The sequence below is a fragment of the Lissotriton helveticus genome, chromosome 1_1 (assembly GCF_964261635.1).
Source record: "Lissotriton helveticus chromosome 1_1, aLisHel1.1, whole genome shotgun sequence".
Lineage (NCBI taxonomy): Eukaryota > Metazoa > Chordata > Amphibia > Caudata > Salamandridae > Lissotriton > Lissotriton helveticus.
Genome location: NC_136057.1, coordinates 1,347,629,945 through 1,347,654,173, shown reverse-complemented (window position 1 = coordinate 1,347,654,173; position 24,229 = coordinate 1,347,629,945). Strand labels below are relative to the sequence as shown.

The 24,229-nt window shown below is 46.0% G+C and overlaps 1 protein-coding gene across 1 annotated transcript in view; it reads left to right on the top strand.

Annotated features, from left to right (window-relative positions):
- RANGAP1 (Ran GTPase activating protein 1) overlaps positions 1-24,229 on the top strand; it is a 430,024-nt gene that overhangs the window by 36,473 nt on the left and 369,322 nt on the right. Inside the window, exon 3 of the mRNA XM_078683025.1 lies at positions 23,069-23,196. Coding sequence (XP_078539151.1) covers positions 23,069-23,196 — 128 coding nt within the window. The remainder of the gene's footprint in view (positions 1-23,068; positions 23,197-24,229) is intronic.

Here is a 24,229-nt window from a genome sequence, read left to right as displayed (position 1 = left end):
TTCTTTAGCTCACTTCACCACCACAGTTCAGACCTAGCTATATGCAAATCAGTCTTGACCCTGTGCCTCATGGGAACAGTCCAACCCGAACTGCCAAGCCAGGTCTTCCCTGAACCGGAAACAAGCATCCTGGGACCGGTTTCTGGGTAGCACCCTTCATCAGCCAGGCTAGCCAGGCAAAGTGAGCTAAAGAATGATAATGGATTCAACCCAGATCTGTGATTGGAAGTGAGTGAAAAGTTTCAGCACTCCGTCCATCATCTCCTTGTGTTTGCTTTGTTCACCCTAAGTTGGCATTGTTCATTTCTTGCTGCTTCAGTGCTTGGATGGGGTAATAAATATTTTTATTAGATTTTCAATAAATAAACCATTAGCAGCCATAACTTCCACAAGGAGTGACAGGCTATGTATATTCTTCATTTGACCATATGTTCTCTCAATCCCCCTCGCACTCTTTTTTTTTTTCCCCACTCGCACCCCCTTATTCTTGTCCTGCCAATACATTCTTACACTGCTCCTGGGATGACAGTCATACCCGTAGGGTTGCCAGAGAGTCCCATTTTTGGGGGCATCCAATTCCTACATAGGCTTGCTTCTCTGCCAGCATGCACCAGTCCATGTCTTCTACCCAAGTGACAACTCCTGGCACTTCAAGTGCCCACTGTTTGCAGTATTTTTCTTAGCTACAGGAAGGATTAACATCTGCAGCAGTTAGGTATATTTCGGCAGGATTACATCCCCCTCCCATACATTAAGGACCAAAGTTTATAAAGAGTGGTCTAATTTAGTACCCGTCACTACATATAGGATGTCTCTCACCTCCTTCCAGTAGCCCTGCAGTTTTGCTCAAGACCCGATTGTGTGAAAGAAGTCCTCTACCTCACCGCATCCTCAGATGCATTTTTTGAGCAAACTTTCCCCATCTTGCATAGGGCCTCTCTAGTATAGCACGATGTATGCAGTATCAGATGCTGCATTAAGCGTACCCCTTGATCGTATCGCAATCTCTTGCGGGGACCTCAGTGCCTCTTCCCTACTTGCTGTCCTCTAGAGGACATTCCTGTTCCAGTCTGCTCTGACTTCATCGATCACATCTGGCGAGTTGTGTATACTTTTCTTGCCCCAGTATTAGAACTTTCATAGATTCCAATGCTTTGTATCATTCCCCGTCGTCGGAATGGGAGCCTCGGTAATATAAAAAATACCATAGCAGTAGGTACAAAAGAGAAAGAAAGGCCTAGGCCTCATCTCATTTTGTAGCACATCCACCTCTTTGTGGAAAAGAGACCAAAAGAAATTGCAACAACCAATCAGAGAAGCCCCATAGAACCTTCCTGAGAGAACCTCCGAGCCTCAGATTTTCTACCGCACGTTGTGCTAAGGAAGTCTCCTCTGAGCTCTGCTCAGTTTTCTTTCTACTGTATCAAAAAACAACCTTATTTTTCAACAAAGATGTCGGATAAAGAGAAGAAAGCTTTGTTCAAGGCTTGTGCTACCTGTTCAAAGAAGCGTCTGTATGTGGATGACAAGCATACAGATTGTATTTATTGCTTGTACCCGGACCACAAGGCTACCGAATGTAAGATCTGCAGGACCTTCTCTACTAGAACATTGAGGGACAGAGAAGGAAGACTTCTAACATGGCTGCAAAAGATGAAGTCTAGAAAGGAGGTCATTTCCAGTGACAGTGAAGATTCCTCTTCAAGAAGATTTAAAAAGAAGGGTAGCTCTTCCCCTTCAACTTCTACTGAGCCTCCTAAGACCTCTCAAAAGACCTCTGATAGATCTGGTAGGTCTAGTCCCCGAAAATCTCCTCACCGAGGTGTAAAGGAGAAAGTGGGATTGGTTTCTGAGGTGGTATCTTCTCAGAAGGGGTCACAAGGGCCTTCTGTTATCTCTCCACCTACTGGGAAACAAAAAGGTTTTAAAAAACCTAGTTCCCTACCTCAGGATTCAAAGTCTGGCAAGAAATCCTGGTCGGACGACGGCGAAAAACCTTCAATCTCCTGTTTCTCTCTCGTCGACGAGACCGTTGACGGCGGCGTCGACAGCCTCGACGTCGACGACTGGACCATCTATCTTCATCGTCGACGAGGATGACGCCGAGGGTGGTGTCGACGAAGACCATGTCGACGACGGCAATGACGACGTCCGCTTTGATTCTGACGACGACGAGCTCCTCGACGATGCAGTCGACGATTTCACCTCCGTCGACTATGGTTTTGACTCCGTTGACGGCGCTCTCGTCGACGACTACCCCATCGTCGTCGACGGTGAGTCCGTCGACGGTGCAAAAAGTGAAAAGTTCGATAAGAAGACGCCAAATAACACCGGATATGACGTCCCCACGAAGGGTGACACCCTTGCCTTCTGCCTTGCTTTTAGAGGAGTCTTCAGAGGAGGATGATGATGATGATGATGATGATGATGGACCTTATAGAGATTCTTACAGTCCATCGCAGCTCCACATATAATATCAGGATTCTGATTCAGAGGGCTACTATGAAGAAGTGCGTCAGCCTCCTGCCAGGGAAAGGATTCCAGAGCAATCCCAGAAGGGTATGGTTTCGATGCCCTCTTCTCTGATAAATGACCTGCAAATGATGTTAATGGACTACAGGAGAAGATTACCTTCCCAAACTCCTGAAACCATTCAGACGCCCCCTCAACCATTGCCACCTTCCACTTCAGCTGAAGTTCAGCCAAGAGCTCAAGAACCTGCGGAGGTTCGGCAGGTAATAGCATCAGAGCAAGTGTATGGGGACAATAATGACGACGATTCCTCGGATGATGGAGGTGATGTGACAGAGGTCCTGGGTCCGAATAGGGAATGGAATGAGTTTATCATCCCGGATCCACCTTCACCGGATCCGGTAGATTCACCACCAGCTGACATTGGTGGTTTGCATAACCTCATGGAAAGGGCTTCAAAACTATTTGGCCTGCCAGTTACAACGGTGCAATCAGACTGCTTTCTTTACGATTTCAAAGAGCCATACTGAAGTCCATCCGCTCTAATTACCATCGTAGAGCATGTTTGGTCTGAGGGAGTGAAGGTCATGCAGTCTCCAGCAACCGTCATTTCAGTCCTACCGCGGCTGGAGAAGAAATACAGGGCCCCTGATGATAGTCCCGCGTGCCTGACTGGCCAACCAAAAGCGGACTCTGTAATCTTCCAGGCGGCACAAAGGAAGTCTAAGAACCCCTTCGGCTCCTCTGGCTTCTCCACCGGATAAAGAGGGTCGACGCCTGGACAATGTCGGCAAAAGATTCTCGTCAATGTCAAGCTTCCTGGTTCGTGCCTCCAATGCACTTGCAATTTTAGGACGAAACGATCGCCAAATGTGGTGCGATATGTCTCCGTTTATAGACTAGTTACCAAAGAGCGCTAAGGCAGATGCAAGGAAGATCTTAGAAGAAGGGGAGCGATCTTCCACGGAAATAATTGACTGCACCATGGACATCGCCACAACTGCTTTTAGAGCTTTAGCAGGTTCGGCTGCCCTCGGAAGACAGGGCTGGCTTCGGGCTACCTGGTTTCGCCCTGAAGTGCAAAACAAAATATTGGATTTGCCTTTTGGTGGTGACATGCTTTTTGGAAAGCACATAGGTGATGCCTTACAGGATATTAAAAAGGACACAGAAACAGCTAGGTCCTTAGGCACTCTTCATTACTGTAAGGGTCCGTTCCGGGGAGCTAGAGGCAAAGGTTATTCAAATAGGAGGATACCAACAACGTTATTCCTCGTACTCCCAATCATCTCAATCCTACAGGCCTCAGTACTCTCAAAGGCAGGGCCAATCTGCTTCTTTCTCTCGGCAGCCAGCAAGAGGCCGTCAAGGTCGCCAGGGCCGAGATTCATCTAAGAGACAATAGCGGCCTTCTGGCTCTTTCTACTGTTCCTTCCCCTCCGGTAACATGAGTGGGGGGCAGGATTTCTCATTGTCTACACAGCTGGAGGATCATTACATCAGACCAGTGGGTCCTGAATATCATTCAGTTTGGCCACACGTTGGAATTTCAACAGCTTCCTCCTTCCAGAGCTCCTCGCGCCACCGAGGCAAAACATCTGCGACTTCTACGTCTCGACCCACCAGTTATTCATCATGGGGGCGATAGAACCTGTACCTCACTCTCAAAGAGGGAAAGGTTTTTACTCCAGGTTCTTCCTGGTTCGCAAGACTGAGGAGAAGTGGCGTCCAATATTAGACCTAAGGGAGCTCAAAACCTATCTCATAAAGCTGTCATTCAGGATGGTCACCCTTCAGGACATTCTACGTCTTCTAAATCCAGGGGACTACATGGCAACTCTAGACCTAGAGGATGCGTACTTCCAGGTTCCGATCCATCCAGCTCACAGGCAATACCTACGCTTCACAGTAGCCAAGGGCCATTTTCAATTCAAGGTGCTTCCTTTTGGTCTCCGGTCCGCACCACGGATATTTACAAAAGTTCTTGCCCCAGTGGCGGCGTTTCTCAGAAAACAATCTCTTGAGATCTTTCCCTACCTAGACGATTGGTTGATCAAGGCTCAATCATTTCAGGCAGCTTCCAAGGCAGTCAAAAGCTGCATTTAACTTTTCAACCAACTGCTTCTCCAACAGAACAAGTCCAAATCGGTCTTTCTCCCGTCCAGGTCGGCCAGATTTCTGGGCTCCTTCCTGGATACGAATCGCTGCAAGGCTTTCCCTTCTGAGGAACGACAGAGAAAACTTATTCTATCGGCTCGACTTTTACAAAAAAGGAGATCTCTATCAGTCTATCTGTACAAATCCCTACTAGGATCGATCTCATCTTGGATTCCATTAATTCCGCACTGCAAGCTTCGAATGCGTCCACTACAAGAGGAACTGGACAACCAATGGTGCCAGTCGAAAGGTTCATTCGACGACAAAATAAGAGTAACACCAGTAATGAGAAAAGCGTGCAACTGGTGGATGATAAAGGACAACATCTCAAAGGGTCTAACTTTCAAGCTTTCTCCATCTCCCATGGTTCTAACCACGGACGCATCGCTGGAAGGCTGGGGAGCAGTGTTACAGGATTTGCATGTGAGCGGTCATTGGACGCCCGAACAGCGCAAGTTCCACATCAATCTGCTAGAACTCAGAGCAATTCACCTAGCTTTACAAGCTTTCCTTCCGAGAATTCAGAATTGCACAGTGCTGGTTCACACAGACAATACGACAGCCATGCACTATATCAAGAAACAAAGCAGAACACGATCCCAGGTTCTTTCAAAAGAAGCTCAGGAAGTTTGGAACTGGGCAATTCTCCACAAAATTTCTCTGTCAGCGGAACACCTCGCAGGGTCACTCAATACAACAGCGGATGCACTGAGTCGTCACAAATCCATCAGTCACGAGTGGGAGTTAGATCAAGACATTCTCGAGGACATTTTTTCAGTCTGGGGTTCTCCGACCATAGACCTGTTTGCAACCCCAGAGAACAAGAAATGCCAGTTTTACGCAAGCAGGGATCACCATCTAGGGTCACTGGGGAATGCTCTTTCAATTCCCTGGTCCGGAGCATTTGTTTACGCCTTTCCACCAATACCCCTGATTCCGAGACTAATCAGGAAACTCAAGGCAGAACCTTGCAGAATGATTTTGATTGCACCGGCGTGGCCTCGACAGTTCTGGTACACGGAACTTCTCATCTCACAAGATCAGCCAATTCACCTGCGGCCCATTCCATCTCTATTGACAATGTCTCAGGGTCAAGTGCTACATCCAGATCCGAGCCCACTCCAATTGACAGCATGGCTCCTGAGTACAGAGAATTCCAGAATTTGAACCTCACTAAGGAGTGTAAAGAAATTTTGTCTCAGGCCCGTGCAAACAAGACTTACCGGGCGAAATGGAAAAGATTCTGTCTGTGGTACCACTGGAAGAATCTCCACCCATACTCTTCAGCTCCACATCAGATTTTGCCTTACTCTGGCTAAATCAGGTCTGGCTCATTCCTCTGTCAAAGTGCATCTGGCTGCTCTCTCTCGATTCAGGTGGACATCTTCAGGTCCTTCTCTTTGGTCTGCAAGGATTATCAAACAATTCCTAAAGGGCCTCTTCAGGGTTTTCCCTCCAGTCCGGCCTCCGCCACCAGTCTGGCAGCTTAACTTGGTTTTGGCTCATCTTATGAGAACCCCGTTTGAACCTATTCACAGAGCAGATCTTAAAATTCTATCCTGGAAGCTGGCTCTTCTTTTAGCTCTAACATCAGCTAGGAGGATTAGTGCGCTCCAAGCGCTCACGATTGAGGAACCTTTTCTGCAGTTCAAAAAGGACATTCTAATTCTAAGGACAAATCCAAAAGTACCATCCGACTTCCATTTGAATGAACCTGTGGTTCTAAAATCTTCTTTCCCTCGACCTACTACACCAGCGGAGAGGTCGCTGCATTCCTTAGATGTTCAAAGATGTCTGCAATTCTATCTGGAACGGACAAAACCCTTCAGGAAATCTTCTCAGCTCTTTGTCTCTTATAGTACCCCGCAAAAGGGATTTCCACTTTCAAAGCAAAGTATTTCACGTTGGATCTCTAATGCAATTCAGTTTTGCCATCAAGAAGCGGGCAAACCGCTGGAAAGACGAATTCGTGCTCATTCAACGAGATCAGTTTCATCATCGGTGGCTCTATTCTCAGGTGTCCCTATCAAGGACATTTGTAGAGCAGCTACGTGGAGCAGTACCCACACTTTCACGAAGCATTACTGCTTGGATTCTTCCATGAAAGAGGAAGCAGCTGTGGGACAGGCAGACCTGAGAAATCTTTTTCAATGAGAGGTGAGCTTCCTCTACAATCCCTCCTTACTGTGTTGCACATTTTGTATCAGTTATTGTATTCTTTTCTAAGGTAACATTTTCTGACTTGTTTCCTATGATGACAAGTCAATCAATCAGTGACACTTATAAAGCGCGCTACATACCCGTAGGGTCTCAAGGCGCTGGGGGGGGGGGGGTGAGGGGGGGTGCCGCTACTGCTCGAACAGCCAGGTCTTCAGCTTCTTCCTGAAGGAGAGGTGGTCTTGGGTCAGGCGCAGGTCGGTCGGGAGGGAGTTCCAGGTCTTGGCGGCCAGGTAGGAGAAGGACCTTCCTCCTGTAGTCGCTCTTCGGATGCGGGGGACGGCGGCGAGGGCGTGGTTGGCTGATCGGAGGTGGCGTTTGGGAGCGTAGAAGTTGACTCGGCTGTTGAGGTAGCTCGGGCCTTGGTCGTGTAGGGCTTTGTGTGCGTGGGTGAGGAGGCGGAAGGTGATTCTTTTGTTGACGGGGAGCCAGTGAAGGTCTCTCAGATGTCCGGAGATGTGGCTGGTTCGCGGGATGTCGAGGATGAGTCTGGCTGAGGCGTTCTGGATCCGCTGGAGTCTCTTCTGGAGCTTGGCGGTGGTACCGGCGTAGAGGGTGTTGCCGTAGTCCAGTCGGCTGGTGACGAGGGCCTGGGTGACGGTCTTCCTGGTCTCGGTGGGGATCCACCAGAAGATCTTCCGTAGCATGCGTAGGATGTTGAAGCACGCCGAGGAGACGTTGTTGGATTTGCCTGGTCATGGAGAGGGAGGGGTCCAGGATGAAGCCCAGGTTGCGTGCATGGTCTGTCGGTTTGGGTGCGGTGCCCAGGGCGGGAGGCCACCAGGAGTCGTCCCAGGCGGAGGGTGAGGAGCCCAGGATGAGGACCTCCGTCTTGTCCGAGTTCAGTTTCAGGCGGCTGGTCGTCATCCACTCGGCTACCTCTTTCATCCCTTCGTGTAGGTTGGCTCTGGCGGCGGCGGGGTCGTTGGTCAGGGAGAGGATCAGCTGGGTGTCGTCGGCGTAGGAGATTATGCTGAGGTTGTGTTTGCGTACGATGGCCGCGAGGGGGCTCATGTAGACGTTGAAGAGGGTGGGGCTCAGAGATGATCCTTGGGGGACGCCGCAGATGACTTTGGAGGCCTCTGACTTGTACGGTGGTAGGCGGACTCTCTGTGTTCTTCCGTCGAGGAAGGAGATGATCCATTCCAGCGCCTTGTCCTGGATTCCGATGTTGCTGAGGCGCCGTACTAGGGTGCGGTGGCAGACCGTGTCGAATGCCGCGGAGAGGTCTAGGAGGATGAGGGCCGCTGTTTCTCCATTGTCCATCAGGGCTCGGATGTCATCGGTGGCGGCGATGAGGGCGGTCTCATCAAGTATCAAGTATGATAACATGTAGTGATATTCATGTAACAAAATGTGCTTTTATGGCTTACTGCTAGCTACTCTGATACAAAGCATGGGAATCTATGAAAGTTCCAATACTGGGGCAAAAAAACAAGTTACTTACCTGTAACTTTGGTTCCCCAGTATTGGTAACTTTCATAGATTCCCATGCGCCCACCCTCCTCTCCTGGGAAAGCTCAGCCTTGTACAAATGTGGTTGCTATTACACAACGGCTACGAAAATCTGAGGCTCTGAGGCTCTCTCAGGAAGGTTCTATGGGGTGAGGCTTCTCTGATAGGTTGTTGCAATTTCTTTTGGTCTCTTTTACACAAAGAGGTGGATGTGCTACAAAATGAGATGAGGCCTAGGCCTTTCTTTCTCTTTTGTACCTACTGCTATGGAATTTTTTATATTACCGAGGCTCCCATTCCGACCACGGGGAATGATACAAAGCATGGGAATCTATTAAAGTTACCAATACTTGGGAACCAAAGTTACAGGTAAGTAACTAACTTGTTTTCTTGTTGATCAGGGAGATTGCTTTTTGTATTGAGCGGTTCTCTCGAGTACCCTGCCTTCTAGTGGTGAGGATTCCTCTATTGTTGTGACTTTATGGATAGAGACAGCTAGTTTGTGCCTTATTTGTAGGTAATGGAACACTTCTGTGTCTACCAGTTGGTATTCTGTCTGAGCCTTTGAAAGGACATCCGGCCAGCCTTTTCCCAGATGTCTCCCAGTGTGGAGATTCCGATCATATTCCAGTTAGAAAAAACTTCTAGCCGCTCCACGTTCACTAAGGTGTCACTATCCCACAGTGGGGTCTGCCTTGTCAGCTTCTCTCCCAAAATCGTGCAGCCAGCTGTTCTAGTGCTACCGCAAAAAGCATTGGAGAGAGTGGGCCACTCTACCTCATTCCTTTTGTCAGTGGGGATATTGTGGAGTTTGCTCAGTTCACTTTAACTTGGGCCATTGGTTGTCGGTGTAGTAGCTCTACCCAGCTTCAGTATTCCCATTCTAACCAAAACTCAATTTATAAAGGACTATTCCAGGTAATCAAAAGCTATCTATGGATAGCACCAAAGCTAGCTCTGTCACTTGTTAAATATTGTTCATGCAGCCATATAGCCTTTACAGGTGCAGCCTGCAGCTGCCGGACGGTCACGGACCAGGAAGAGTCTCTGAACTCATCTAGTACTAGTTAAAGTAAGTGTTTTATACTACCACATGAGTCATCTCTGAACAATATAATTTCACACGCAATAGCATCTGCAGGGCTGCTCTGTCTCCTCATCCTTCCTGAGTCAGTGAGCATCCTGGTTTATCTGCAGTCTGATTACTGTGATTTTATCACAGTAAATGCAGGCAGTGCCCCAGGGCTGCTCTGTCTGAGTCTCATTTTAGGGCACCACAGTAGTAAGTTTATCCTCACGGGTCAGTGCGTGACAGATTTACCAGGCAGGGCTCTCTCTGCTCTCGGCACTGTGGCCGGACGGGGGAGGGGGTATCGTCATTCCTCAGAGGCCCCCTGTCCGTTCTCCTGATCAGCGTAACTATACACAGCGCAGAGCGCACCACGCATTGCAGATGAGATTAGATGAAATCTCTGATAATTCGTGAGACAGACACATTAAATCTGCAGGCGCAGGGCTGCTCTGTCTCGTCATCCTTGAGGTCAGGTTTACATCTGCAAGATCTGAGATTTCATTTCAAATTCAGCCACACTCCGTAATAATTTATTTTATTTATTTATTTATAAAGTTTTATATAGCGCGAACTTGATCCCGAAGGATATCAGAGCGCTTTACAATTTTGAGGCAAAGGCAACAAATCACAAAAGCATATGTCAAAGCAAGTCTCAACTGAAAGACACAATTATGTCATTTCTCAATTGAAAGCAAACCATCTAAAACTACGTCATAATTAAAAGAAGACTGCATTTCCCAAATACATGTAAAAGCAATACCTCCGGTGCTAAATTGAAAGCACAAAAATACATATCTGGATACTTGTTGAATGGCTGCACAAAAAAATGAATCAAGCTTTTGAATGCTCCCAATGTCTCCAATGGTAAAACTGGAACTTCTACTACTTAGGCAGCCAAATTAATATGAGTTGCCCGCTGAAAAATAAAAGCATCATCAACAGGTGTCTCTGTTCAGTCCCTAGCTCAGAAAATATCTGCTCAAATTGCAGCACATCTCAGTTGTTCACCTTCTTTTGTGTTCAAACTAACAGTTCATCTGTGTGAAAGACACACAACTCTTGAATTTTGTTTCCCTCACAGGTCAATAAAACAACTCCAATTGCAGCACATTCTGCTGCTCACTATTCACTTAAAAACCAACAGTCTGTGTGAAAGGCACACCGCCTTCTTGCTAGTCGCGTCATCTCCATCTCCAACACATCAGTTCAGTTCCCTTGGCATAGAAGGATCAGCACTGACCGCAGGGCTGCTCTATCATTCATCCTTCTTGAATACCAGTAATACTAATCACTTGACTAGAGTGTTATCTTGAGACTACAGGGTAGTGCTGATGTGTGTTTTGCCACTAGGGGGCTCAGTCGCTGCTCTATCTCGTCCTGTGGGAGGGGGGGGGGGTTCTGTTATCACTCACTCATTCCTCAGAAGCCCTGGGCCCTCAGTCCTCTCATCATGATGCTCTTGACTCGAACCCAGATTTTGCAGGCAAAAGATGGGGGGTGGGGGAGAGGGGATTATGCAATAAACCTTCGAAAATGGGTAGCAAACAACCGGCAAGGTGTGAAAGAGGATTCCCATCTCCCATGAAAAGGCAATGTGCAAATGCAAAATGCTACTGCTTGGGTCAGAGATGATTGCAGATAACCAGCTTGGGAAAGTGAACAGGTGTGGTTTTAATGTGCTAAAGTGAAATGCATTAGAATATTGGAGCAAGGCTCTCTGGAGGAAGTTGATATGAACTAATACAGTGTTAGATTCCATAATTCTACAATAAGCTTACTTGCCACGTTTCATTATTCACCGATTATTACCTGGCTTTATACCATAATGTCCCATTCATTGAACATTGCTAGATTGCGGAATGCTGCAATTTGTGCACATGGCTTGATTCCATAATGTTCCAGTTAGTAGATTGCTAGATTCCACCCAAGGGTTAGAAAAACAAGTTCCAGTCCCGGGCTATGAAGGAAGCGCCTCCGGCTCCAAGCCGTTTCTTAGCACTTCATGTAAGCAGGCACAGAGCACATCCTGTGATCAGGGGGGTCTGCCTCCCCCTCACTGCCTGTTATTTATAGTAATTTGGTGCCTTTCACCATTTTTTAATATTTTGTGCCATGCCGTCCCTTCTCTATCCTGTCTGTCTCTAAAAACGTTTGCTTTTTTTTTTTACACTCTTCCCGCCCCCTTTCATTTCCAAATCACTTTCTCCCTTTCTTTCTTCTTCCCCCTCACCTTGCCACCCCTTAAACTTCACCCCACTCCTTCAGAGCGCTGTACATAGGTGAGCGTGAAATCACCAGGCTCGGGCATACATGCAACTTTGACCTAATATTTTACCAGCCTCCTGCCTGCAACTGCCTCTGCTTCAATGTAAGGCAATGGGCAAAATATTTTCTCCCAATTTTATTTACAGTCTCCCAATTTCCACTTTTAAAATGTTGGCTTGTATACACATCAACCACATGCTAACTACAGACACAGTCATTCAAATATTTCTTGCAGTGCTGCTTCTCCTAGGAATACATGGAGCTTCGATGCAGTGATATAAAATTTGGGCCACTGGAACTATGTAATTGCGGTTCAAACGCAAAGAGACGCTCACAATTAGGATGCGGAAACCATAACTGAGGGCTGCTGCATTAATCAGCTTGAGTAAAAGTTTGACATGCTCTCTCCAAGAGTGCATGTCTGCATCATTTGCACGCTCCTCTCCCACCGTACTTCCCCCGCACCTCCCTTGTGTTGCTGCTCTCAGTCTTCTGGGCCTCTTGTGTTTTCGCATTTTTTTGGAGGGGGTATCTAGGGAGTAATTTCTTTTTAACAAGAGTGCCGGCTGCTGCAAAGGACCTATGGACCTCTCATTTCCCTATTTGTGCTGCTGCACACACTGTATTTTATTTTTAGTTTACTTATGATTGGGTTCACGTAGCACTACATATCTCCTTGCAGCACCTTCACAGCTCTTTTTCAAGAGGTTTCATCCTCTAGACTCCCCGACTCCTGAATGCTCGGTGTGCTGTGTATTCCTGCAGTCTCTCTTTTGTGTATTATTTTATTTGTTGTTTTATTTAGCACCGCCTTCACCGAAAACGGCTTCAGAGCGCTGTACATGGGTGAGCGTGAAATATCCAGGCTCAGGCATACATGCCAAACTAATCAGATTCAAGCGGGAGATTTCTGTTTTCTGTTTTTTTTAACCCGAAAATAGCTTTATATTTCCAGCCTCCCGCCTACAACTGCCTCTGCTTAAATGTAAGGCAATGGGCAAAATACTTTTACCAGTACAGCTCGGATGGGGAAAAAAGCCATTGCGAGACTGTTGTGTATTGATTTAGATTCCGTATAAATTTCCCGATTCATGCCCTTATATAGGTTCAATTCACATTGCCCTTATTTAGGCATAGCGTGGCGTGAGCAGCCAAGGCTATTCTCCAGGCGTTTCTGAGTTAAGCATTTGTAATAACACACACAGTAAACATACCAATCCCCCCACAAATGGACACTAGGCTGTGCTTATATAAAAATACGTTCTCTTTATGTAAAAATATATATGCAGGCAAGTATTTATCACAAGACCATTAATAGCGTTTTTCTAAGCCACAAGGTTGTAAATAGGCAAGTTATCTTCTGTATTGTAAGCGGTTTCTTACTTTTCGTCTCTTTAAAATGTTCTTAGTCCCTTGAGGCCTCTTTAGGACTCCCTGGCCGCTTCTTAGCGCTTCTGTACCCTTTCCCCGGTGAAAAGGAGCAAGACCCTACCGCGACTCACGCATCTCGCGGTGTGGGTTGAATGGAGACCAGAGAGGGGCCTCAAGAAACCCTGGGCCTTTTCCGGAGGTGGGGGCTGAGCTGAGGAGCAGCAAGCAGGCGCCTCGAGGAACCCAGGGCCTTTTCTGGAGGTGGGGGCTCTCTGCAGTAAGGAGCAGGGAGGGATGGGAGGCCCCTTGGGCCAAGGCACAGGAAAGACCTTAGTACACAGTTACAGGCTGACGGGGAAATAAGAACGGTGCGGGCCCGAGCCCGTTGTCGATTTCTTGCTTGAGGCACACTGACCCCACGAGTTGGCAAATGTCCCTCGATGCAGGGGACGGGTCAGGCTCTTGGTGCACTTGGAAGCGCAGACGCACCTTGGGATCTGAAGAATGGCAGGATGCTTCCGAAGGCGGGGCGCGGCACGGAGACCTCCAATACGGCCAGTAGAGGTGGCGAGTCCTTTGGGTATGCGGCGCGGCCTCTCCACAGGTCAGAGGGCACAGCGGGGCGGCCGGGTGCGATCACAACGCACGGGCGGCCGTCCAGGCTATGGATGTGCGCTCAGGAGACCAGGATTCCGGCGGGAGGGGGCAGATACACCCTCCAAGTCCTCCTGTAGCAAATAGTGGCAGAGGAGCAGGCGGCCTGACCCGAGGGGCAGAGAGCGGCTCAGGCAGAGCGAGGCTCTCAACGGGTGAAAGGGCAGGCAAGCTCCCTAGTGACACAGTTCTAGGAGGGGGCGAGGGGGGCGCAGTCTTGCCTCCGGCGGGAGGAAACACACAGCTCAATCACAGACGAGCCAAAGCAAAGAGAACCCACTAGTCCTGGGGTTCAGGTCAGGGGGCAAGCTCAGACAAGCCCTTGGAGAAAGTTTCTAGCACAAGTCAGCAAAGTCCTTCTTGGTCTTCTCCTCTACTTCCTCAGCAAGGCAAGCAGCAGGCCAGTCCTTCCAGCGTCGTCTTCTCCTTCTAGTTGGGCAGAGGTTTGTTGTGGGAAACAGGATCCTGATTTACAAGGAGCAGGGCTCCTACTTTTATACAGCATTTTCTTTGTTCTTGCAGGCCAGGGGGGCCTCTGCATAACTTCTTTCAGTCTCTGAGCACTTTGTTGGGTGTATTCTGGTCTCTTCTTTCAGTGTGAGGGGCAGGCACATCAGACGCTCCACAGGAGGTGGAGCCAGCATTGTGTGGACAGGGGCAGCCAGGAGTACCTTGTTGACAGTGCTTCGCCCTTCCTGGACCAGGTGCCGGCTGAGTCATCAGTCGCTCCCCAGGGGGCGGAGCCAGCATTGTGGTGGCAGAGCACAGCCCTATTCAGAGTCCAGGGGCACTCCCACCTCCCACCAAGGTGTAATCCTTGCATTTACGACCTGTCATCCCCCAGCCCTGTCACTCGCATAACCCAGACAGTCAGATATACATCCTAGCAGAGGCAGGCTGAATGGTTAGGGAAGCAAATGCTAGCTTTCTAAAAGTAGCATTTGCAAACACAGGATATTAAAATAAACTTTACTAAAATAAGTATTTTATTATTCTGAGTTCAGGCATACTAAACTTTATTTTCCACCATGTTCCTTGAGCCTGCTGGGATTATAGAGTGTAATAATTCCAGCAGCCCATCTTGGCCTAAGAGAACAGGTAGCCTTACAATAGTGAAAAACAAATTTGGCTGTAATTCACTATTAGGACATGCCACACACATCAGAGCATGTCCTACCTTACACTTACAATGCACCCTGCCCTTGGGCCTACCATATGGGTGACTAATATGAAGTTACGGGAAGGTTTAGGGGCTGGCAAGTGTGTGCACTTGCCCAACCAGCATGACAGTACCAGACTGCACGCAGGTTCTGCAATGGCAGACCCTAGATACATTTTAAAAGGCTGCTTCTGTGGGTGGCGCAACCAGCGCTGCAGGCCCACTAGCAGTATTGGCATTTACAAGCCCTGGCACTCCTGGTGCACTTTACTGGGGACTGACAGTAAATCCAATGAACCAATCATGGAAATCAATCACAGTTCTATTTTACATTGGGAGAGCATATGCACTTTAGCACTGGTCAGCAGTGGTAAAGTGCCCAGAGAACCAACAAAAACAGGTCAGAGAGAGTATTGGCGGAAGTCAAAAGGTTCAGGGATGACCCTGCCAAGAGGGCCAAGTCCAACACAGCCCCCTTCCAGCCAAAACGCAGGGTAGACCAATCACTACTGTGATGGGCTTCCCTGCTTTGGGCGATAGAACATGGACCCGGCCCGCAACAGCAGGGGCACATTCCAGTTCTACGCCAATCTGAACCTATTTCAAATCCTCTGTCCATACTCTCAGGGTCCACCCAGCTAATCCATGGGGCACCCTTCTCTTCCTCTGTGGACACCACCTGTGCAGCCTCTAACCTTAACTTGCTCACAGGTGTGTCCCAACAGATAGTCATCAAATCACAGTGGCCACTGACAGTAGTCAGGGCTGAGACCCAGGCCTCATGCCTCTCAGGGCTCCCAAACCTCTGTGGCCTCAGAGAGCGGGGGGCAGTAGCCCCAGGTGCTTGGTCCACTCTCCCTCCTGTCAGGTCCGGTATGTCATCCTGGCACTGACCTACCAGGCCCAGGCCTGTACCTGGCGGCTGGACCAAAGACTGGGGTGGGCTCTCCCACAAAAGGTTCAGGGATGACCCTGCCAAGAGGGCCAAGTCCAACAATGCTGTAATGATTCCTCCAAATTTAAGGGGAGCCATCAATCTAAAACGTATAAAACATGGCCTAACATCAAGAGGTGGTAGAGCAGTTTTTGTGACAGGCACGTGAATATCACCAGACAGAGGTATTCTATTCATGGATAGTATTCCCAGAATCCAATCCAGTAACATATTTGTTTCACTTCTACAAGGAAGATGATCCATCAGAGGAATATATTCCTTTTGAGGACATAGAAATTCCACTCACATACCAGGAGCATGAGCTCTGGTTTAAAGGCGCCCTAAAACATTTAAATCACATTACCAGGCTCGGTCCACTAGGTAGACCAGGAGCAACATGGTCGGCTTAGCCGGCAACACACCTGACCCTGACATTGAAGCAACGTTGGATGATGAATTACTTAGTTATTTACAAAGATAAGTGGAATTATACAATTAAACCACAACTGTCCGAAAGTCCTGAACAGGTCTTTGCTATTCTCCCACTTTTTTTAGAAGAGGTAGGAGTGGTTTTAGAAAACAACTTTCCAAAGAGTAACATTCTCATTCCCGAGGTAGGTCTCCTCAAAAGGAACCCTCTGAAAGGAGGTATAACCTCAGGAATAGGGGTAATTTGAGAAAACCTGACAGGTATCAAGATACTGATGTACGTTCCCCTCGTACTTTTCAGATATCGTCACAGACATCCGAAAGAAGAGGACGGTCAGAAAACAAGGAAGAACGTGTGAAGTCCAAAGACGATCAACACGTTCAGAAAAGTAAGCCAAAACCTAATTTCACCAAAAAGGTAGCAGGTCTACAAATCAGACATGCCGAGGATTTTGAGGACACAACTCAAGAATGGAGAATGGGCTCAGACAATGTTGGACAGCTAGCCAGAACCTGAAGGGACTTCTGAAGACAGTGGACTTGAATGAAGACATTGAAGTTGAAACTGCAGTCACCAGGGTTAGCTCTCCACATAGGTTATATGAAATAACACTCCGGATGGAGGGAGACATACCAAGAAAAGTGAAAGCACTCTTTTGGGAGCGACTTTCAAATGGCTATGATATACTTCTAGCAGAACAGGACTGGCCACCAGAATTTTTCAGGGAGTACCCACATGGCGAAGACCTCATTATGCCAGCCTTCTCCAACCATATTCCAATACTTTTAAAATATACTTATGCCAGGAAATGGGCGCCCAAGCATTATACAAAAAATCATGTAGAATGGGATGAGGACTCACCTCACCACAAAATCCAGTTAAAAAAGCAACCAACTGCACAAAGGCATTACCCAGTTAATCAAGAAGCTAAAAAAACGGTTCGGGAGGTCTTAAATCATCTTGAATACTAAGAGGTGATTGAAACATGCACCTCATCAATGAACAATCCTTTGTTTCCTGTTTCCAAGCCAGACAATACATATCGTCTAGTTTTGGATTACAGTCACTTAAAGACTTGTTGCAAAACATTTGCAGTGCAAAATGCACACAGTACAGCATTAATGAATAACGTGCGTAACAAATATAAAACCACATTGGATATTTCTAACGGTTTCTTTTGTCAAAATATTGCACCTGAAAGTAGGTATTTGACCGCTTTCTCAATAATGGGTACACAGCGTCATTTCTGTAGTCTCCCTCAAGGATTCAAGGATAGTCCTGGGTTGTTCTCAGCAAGGGTAACGGAGTTACTAGAAATCTATGATGATGAGGCATTGTCATATGTTGATGATAGCTATCTGACAGACGATGAGCTGGATAGGCACTTGAACAGGGTAAACACCATTATACTGGGCTTCGCCTCTGAAGGGTATAAATTCAATTTTAAGAAATCAAGAATTGCCCATCTCAACATCCTATTTCTAGGATATGAACTATCAAGTGAAGGAAAAAGCCTGGCAGCCAACTTTTTAGAAAAGTGTGCGCTGCTCCAACCCTCAAAACCGTGGAAGAATTTACAATTGATTCTATGCTTCCTGAATTTTGGAAGAACTTGCATTCTAAACTACGTAGAAAGGGTTAAACCTCTCTACGAATTAATCAAACCTGATTTTAAAATCATTAATTGGAAAAAAGAACACACAGAAATTTTGCGTTTACTTCAAACTGACATGTTAGCAACTAAACATTTACAAACACGCGTAAACGTACGCAACTTGGTGATCCGAATTATTCCGGGTCAATGCGAATTCACCTACTTTTAACGGAGGTGAAAAAGTACCAATTGCATACAAATCACATTTGCATACACAAGCAGAAATTAAATTCACTTCTACAGAAAATATTCTGACGGCAGTTCAAACCGCTGTAGCAAAAAGATCCCTAGCACAGGAGAAATGCATAATGGTCGTAAGTCCTGTACCTGCCTTAGAGGCAGTGACAAAAGCGAGCATTCCAAATGCTAAAGCTTTACATCCAAGATGGATACAATGGGTTAATTCTCTTAGTGCGACTGATGTTGAATACGTTTTTGATCCTTATTTAAAAATACAAGCATTCCTGCAATACCAACAAGAATGTCCTCTGCCTACTGAAATTCTGCCTCTAGACCAGTATGAATGTATTATTTATACTTACGGATTAGCACAACACGCTACACAAGCCTATAGTGCTGCATGCGCGATCGTTAAAGGTCGTATGCGCGATGTCAAATTCAGAGCTGTGGTCATGAAAATGCAATCTCTAGGAGATTGTACAGCTCAGCAAGCTGAACTACAAGCATTCATAATGGCACTTGAAAATACGGATCACAAATTCCATACACTCGTAGTGTGCGATTCTTTCTACTGTGTGCAATCATATAATGAATATTTACAGAATTGGCTTCAAAATGGTTTCAAAGATGCAAAAGGTGGCACAATCATGCATAAAACGCTTTGGGAACAAGTAGTTCATTTGCGAAATGGACTACAAAACACTCACATGATACACACGCTGAGTCATCAACGTGATGGCAAACACGTTGAAGGGAATTCATTGGCTGATGGAGCAGCGAAAGGGGCTGTGCAATCTGCTTCCGTAGCTGCAATCACTCATTCAAAAACGAAAATACAGTGAAAAAATGACTGGCTGTCAATGCTACAAGCAAAGGCAGCGGTAGTACGTTACCTAAATGGTTTCCACTCAAATACTCATATATAACTCATACAAATCATGTTCTGTTTGCTCAAATCCCTGGAGTGGGGGATAGGGTAATTCCAAACATGGAACATAGATTAGGACTAATCCTAGCAGCACATGAAGGGCTTGCCTTTGCTCATGCAGTTGTTTCCGCCACAGTGTCAATATTAAAACAACGATACTGGTGGCCCGGCATTAGGAAACAGAGCAGAAACTTTGTTTTGGATTGTGAAATATGCCAGAAGATGAAAGTCTCTACTGTGAAACGTCCTGCGCAGATGCCCCTGTTAATTTCAGATGAACCATTAGCTTACGTTTACCTGGACCACTGCGGTCCCTTACAAAGGGATAGTAACTATAAATATATCTAGGTCGCAGTGGACTCGTGTTCAAGGTTCCTTTGGATGTGGCCTTGTGCTCGGCTGACGCTCGAACTGTTATAAAAGATTTGCGAGTCTTTATCGGCACATACGCAATAGGCACACTACATTCTGACCAGGGCCCTGTGTTTAGCTCTCGAGCTTACAAAGAAGCCATGGCCAGTTTGGGCGTTGCATTGTGGTACTCTGCTCCATTCCATCCTGAGGGAAATTCTGTTGTGGAAAGAAAAAAACGGGACATAAAGCAGTCTAAAACAGCTAGGGTATTAGGTTTGGGTGACAAGTGGATCAAACATCTAATTGGGGTTCAACCTGCTCTTAACAACTTGCCAAGAAGTTCTCTAGGGGGTATCACTCCATATGAGGTCCTATTTGGGATAAGAATGTTGATTCCGGACCTTGATTGTCATACAGCTGTGGTGGATACAAAACAATTTGATATCAAAGATCGCTTGGCTGTTTTACAGGACTTAAATGAACTAAGAGCGAAAAAAAAGCAACGTGTTCCTGAATCCAACCCCCACTGGGGGAAAAACAACGTCCCAGCAAGGCCTATCTGGATCCCAAAGTTTGGTTATCGAGTCGGATAAAAGATCGCAGACCAGAAGGAATTTGGGCCTTCTTACAACCAGTACCTGTCCTAGCAATCCACAGATCAAGAACAGTTTTACTTCTGCCCCTTGCTGGTAAAAAGGAGAACAGGTTTGTGTCCATCGACCTGATCAAACCACATTCTGTGGCCGATACTAAGCAGTAGGCCAAATGGACTCCGACAATGTAGCAGACACACTCTAGCTACAATCCAAGAGGTTCAAACTGTTAGACTCCTCACCATTGAAGAATCTGCAGTGAGAAAAGGATTATGCAACAAAGCTATGAACTCGTACCTCTTGAGACCCTAATAACAGTTCGTCCTTAAGCACCTGTCTACAATGAAGTAACAAGTGATCAAGTGTTTCCAGTGATTTCAACAAATCCGGATGCAATTTCACCCATTCACAGAACTGCATCTGGCTATTTCATTAACTTTGATACGTTTTCTGAGGATTCAAGCGAACCTGAAACAACGCCAGCCAAAAGAACTTTCAAAGAACAAGCAACTGATTTTTTTTTCATCACCTGGAAAAAACGTATCTGGTTTCACCATGGAATGAAATATGGATTGTGTTGGGACAATTTTTTCTTCTACTTTGGTTAGCTCTGGTAATACCTCTGGGTATGCTGATAAATGTAAGAGAAGTATGAATGGACTCAGCAAGTAAGAAAGTCAACTTACTCCTCAAGCCACACAAATCATCCCATCGTGGACAAAGATTTGTCAGCAGTAAACATCACAGCTGTTCCTATACCCGATGGTATAGCTTGGGACAAAACAGAATATGACATTTGTGGCCCGTCTGAGCTGTTGAAGATTCCACACATATTTCATATTTCATTAAGTGACTTTATTGCCTCTAGTACCTTTTCTGATGATTGGGACTCCCAATCCTCTCGATTCTTGGTGATCGCTACGGCGGCACTCAAACCTATTCCACCGGCTGGTGATGACTTGACAATTACGTCTGCATAGAACAGACGATCCTGAATGGTGTCAGCTGACACCTCCACGAGTAGGAAACGTGGAAGTAAATCGCTACACTTCCGTTCCATTAGGCTGTCTTATACTTTCCTGATGAAGACCTGACATAGATGCTTATGTATGTGCACTACATCTTAGGGTTGAAACGTCAACGTTGTTAGTTCAACTTGTCCACGCAACCCCACAACTAGAATAAGGAACACATTATCCTGCTGTGGTTTAGACATCTAATGTTGGACATCTGTGTAAAATCTCGTCCATTTGTGCAATTCTATGTTATATATGTTATTATTTGTGTGTACAGCACCATGTCACTAAACACGATCAGTCACTAATTGTTTCACAGTCCTACATGCTTTATTATGTTGGACAGCCGTATATAATTTAACTGATTCCTCTCAAGAGTAAAAAGGAACTCATTCCCTGAACTCTGTGTACCGTCCATGTGTTTGTGTGTTCCCTACATTAATGATTGTTATTTTCATGATACGTATTAAGTACATTTGAAACTAAGTATACGTGACTCCCGGCAGAACTACTGTTTTTGTTTTGCAAACATACCCAGGTTCTGAGGGTTACATGGTTACACCCCATTACATCTATATTACCAGTACTAGGGCACTACGATTAAGTGTAGATTTAGAATTGAGTGCACATTTTGAGCTATTTTTTTAAATTAAGTTAATTTTCATTCAAGCTTTGTTATAATGTCAGAAAAAAGTGTAGATCGCCATAAGAGACAGGTGAGAGTGGATCAGGCGAGCAGACCGGTTTAAAGGGGACACCTGAGCTAGGCGTCCAGATACAAAGAGAGGCAGATGAGAGAGCGGTGATAAGACAGGCAGGTGAAAGACACTTGAGAGGGGAAACTGGTGATGTGGTGATACAGTGGCAGTGAGAAGGAGAAAAGAAAAAGTGAAAGGAAACTATTGCGTTATGGATTTAGACATTAGTAAGACCACCAAGATTGGTGAGAGACGATTGAGACAAAATGAGCTGAAACAAATAGGTGAAGACAGATAGGAGGCATGGCTGGAGAAGGGCACAGCTGAGCAAAAGCAGGAGGCTCCTGTGAGAAGTGATTGGGAAAGAAATGCACGAAAAACAGAAATGTAATAAGAGAAAGGTGAGAAAGAAGTTGCTAAGAGAGAAGGGAGGTGTTGGGTGAGGGAAACTGCGGAGCGGGTACACAGATGAGAGAACGAGATACATGAGAATGGAGCAGGTAAGATGGAAGGAAGAGTAAGAAATTAATTGGAGAAAGACAACAATGGGGTCAGAGGGGGATAATTGAGAGTTGAGAGAAAGGTATGGGGAGTAGGATGGGTGAGAGAAATGACAAAGAAATAGCGAAGATAGTACTGATTGGAAGACACAGCTACAAGTGAAATGAAATGGAGACTTCTAAGAAGACAAAGGAAGGCATGTGACACTAAATTGGGGGGTACGAAAGAGTGGTATAAAGGGCATCGGCAAGGCGACAGACGAGTCAAGACGACGACTGGAATGATGTGATGGACAGAACTTGTGGAGTAGCTCGGCCACATGTGGCCTTATGAAGGTGGGAAGTGAAGGGCAAGGTTGGTATATGGTGGGATTGGTAGACCCCCTGAGCTGTACTTTGTTGTGAGGCCCTCCAAAGGTGTTGTTAATGCCACTTAAGGAGCAATTGCAGAGTATTCAAAAGACTGAAATCCTTGTTCAAGTTAAAACCCAAGGTACCCGGCACAGGGCAAGGATGGGCACTTATGTTAATAGGCTAGTAGAAGGGATCCAGGGATCACTAGCCTCCCACTATTATGACCTCTATTTTTGGGTGTTAAAAAGTTAAACAGCCTTATACTTGACAGAAGCATGGGGTAGGTGATAAAGCTACTGGTTAGGGGCGAAGAGTTGTTTCAGAGGTGTGTAAAAAAAACTTTAACACTTTTGAGAGATAAAGAAATGACCTTAAAGCAAAACACCAACTTAATACTTGCATTTCTTCCAAAAGGCATCTGTCCATTACAAGGACAAACTTTTAAGTGGATGTTAGTTTTGGAAAATTGAGAGGAGATGTGTAGTATTGCCCATGATGTTGTCATCAGAGTATAGCACTTGGTACATTAAACATTCGTAGAATTCAGGGACAATTGCAGATACTTTCAGTAAGACATTAAATTGCTTTTCCCCCCTTCTCTCTAGCGGATGAAGTCATCAAGGAGATAGAGGAATATGAAGAACTACAGGCACTGCGACTGGAAGGGAACACTGTGGGTGTTGAGGCTGCCAAGGCCATTGCCAAGGCCTTGGAGGGCAAGCCGGACATGAAGGTGAGTGCAGGGTTCCCAGTTTATGTGAGCTGAGAGGACAAGGACTCGGACAAAGATATGAGTGTCTATTCCTCCTTCGAAGGAACTTGTTCACTTGATGTGGAGGACCACATACATCTTTTCTTAATAGTTTCATGTGATGTGATGAATGAAAAATGCCCTAGTTTTTGTAACAAAAAGGTTCAGTTCTATTAAGGATTCTTATTTGAGGATTATGCTTTACTTTCTTTTTATTTTTACAGCAGCCATTTTAAACATCACAGTGAAAGTACCTTTTCCATGAAACCTAGGAAAAAGGAAACCCGAAATCAGTAACCAATAGGAACAGTTGGCAGTCTAACAATAGTCCCTCTTCTGTCGTCATACCTACCCCTTATCTTTGGCGTGACCAAGATCCGTTTCCTCTGTGTGCTGTTCCTGTTAGGCTGATTTGGTTCCTAACGAGAACAAATAACAATCTAAATAAAACTGGATTCCCAGAAGATTCATGAAGTCTTATAACACTGTAACAGTTGTGACCATAACCTACCTTGAGGCCGTACAACATTAAATAACCATTATATCATCCACAAAATACAAGAAATTCAAAAGTTTGGCTTGCTACCCAGACAATGATTCAAGAGATACTTCTGACCTTCAAATTTGGGTGACAATTGATGTAAATCTGAGTGGGATCATTCTTGCTATAGAATTGAAACTTTGATGTGAAAGCTAGGAAGTTTTTCGTTCTGTTAGGACCGGAGGGGTGGATTATGGTGGTTGAAAGCTTGTTGACCACTAAAGATGCCATGTCTACCACAGGCTTAAAATAGAAACACTTAAAGGTAGAATCTAAGGACCATTCTGCAACATTAAAAAGGTCCTCCAGACGAGCCTCCAAAACAAACGTTTTGCAGCGTGAATCTTTCTGGATTCACTATGCTGTGCATTATTCCGCGGTCTTGGGGTTGGGTCCGGATTCGTAGTCTTTTCTTTGTTTTTTTTTTTTTTTGTAGCCCAGGTGGGCGTCGGCGTCACGCCCCTTGGGTGTATT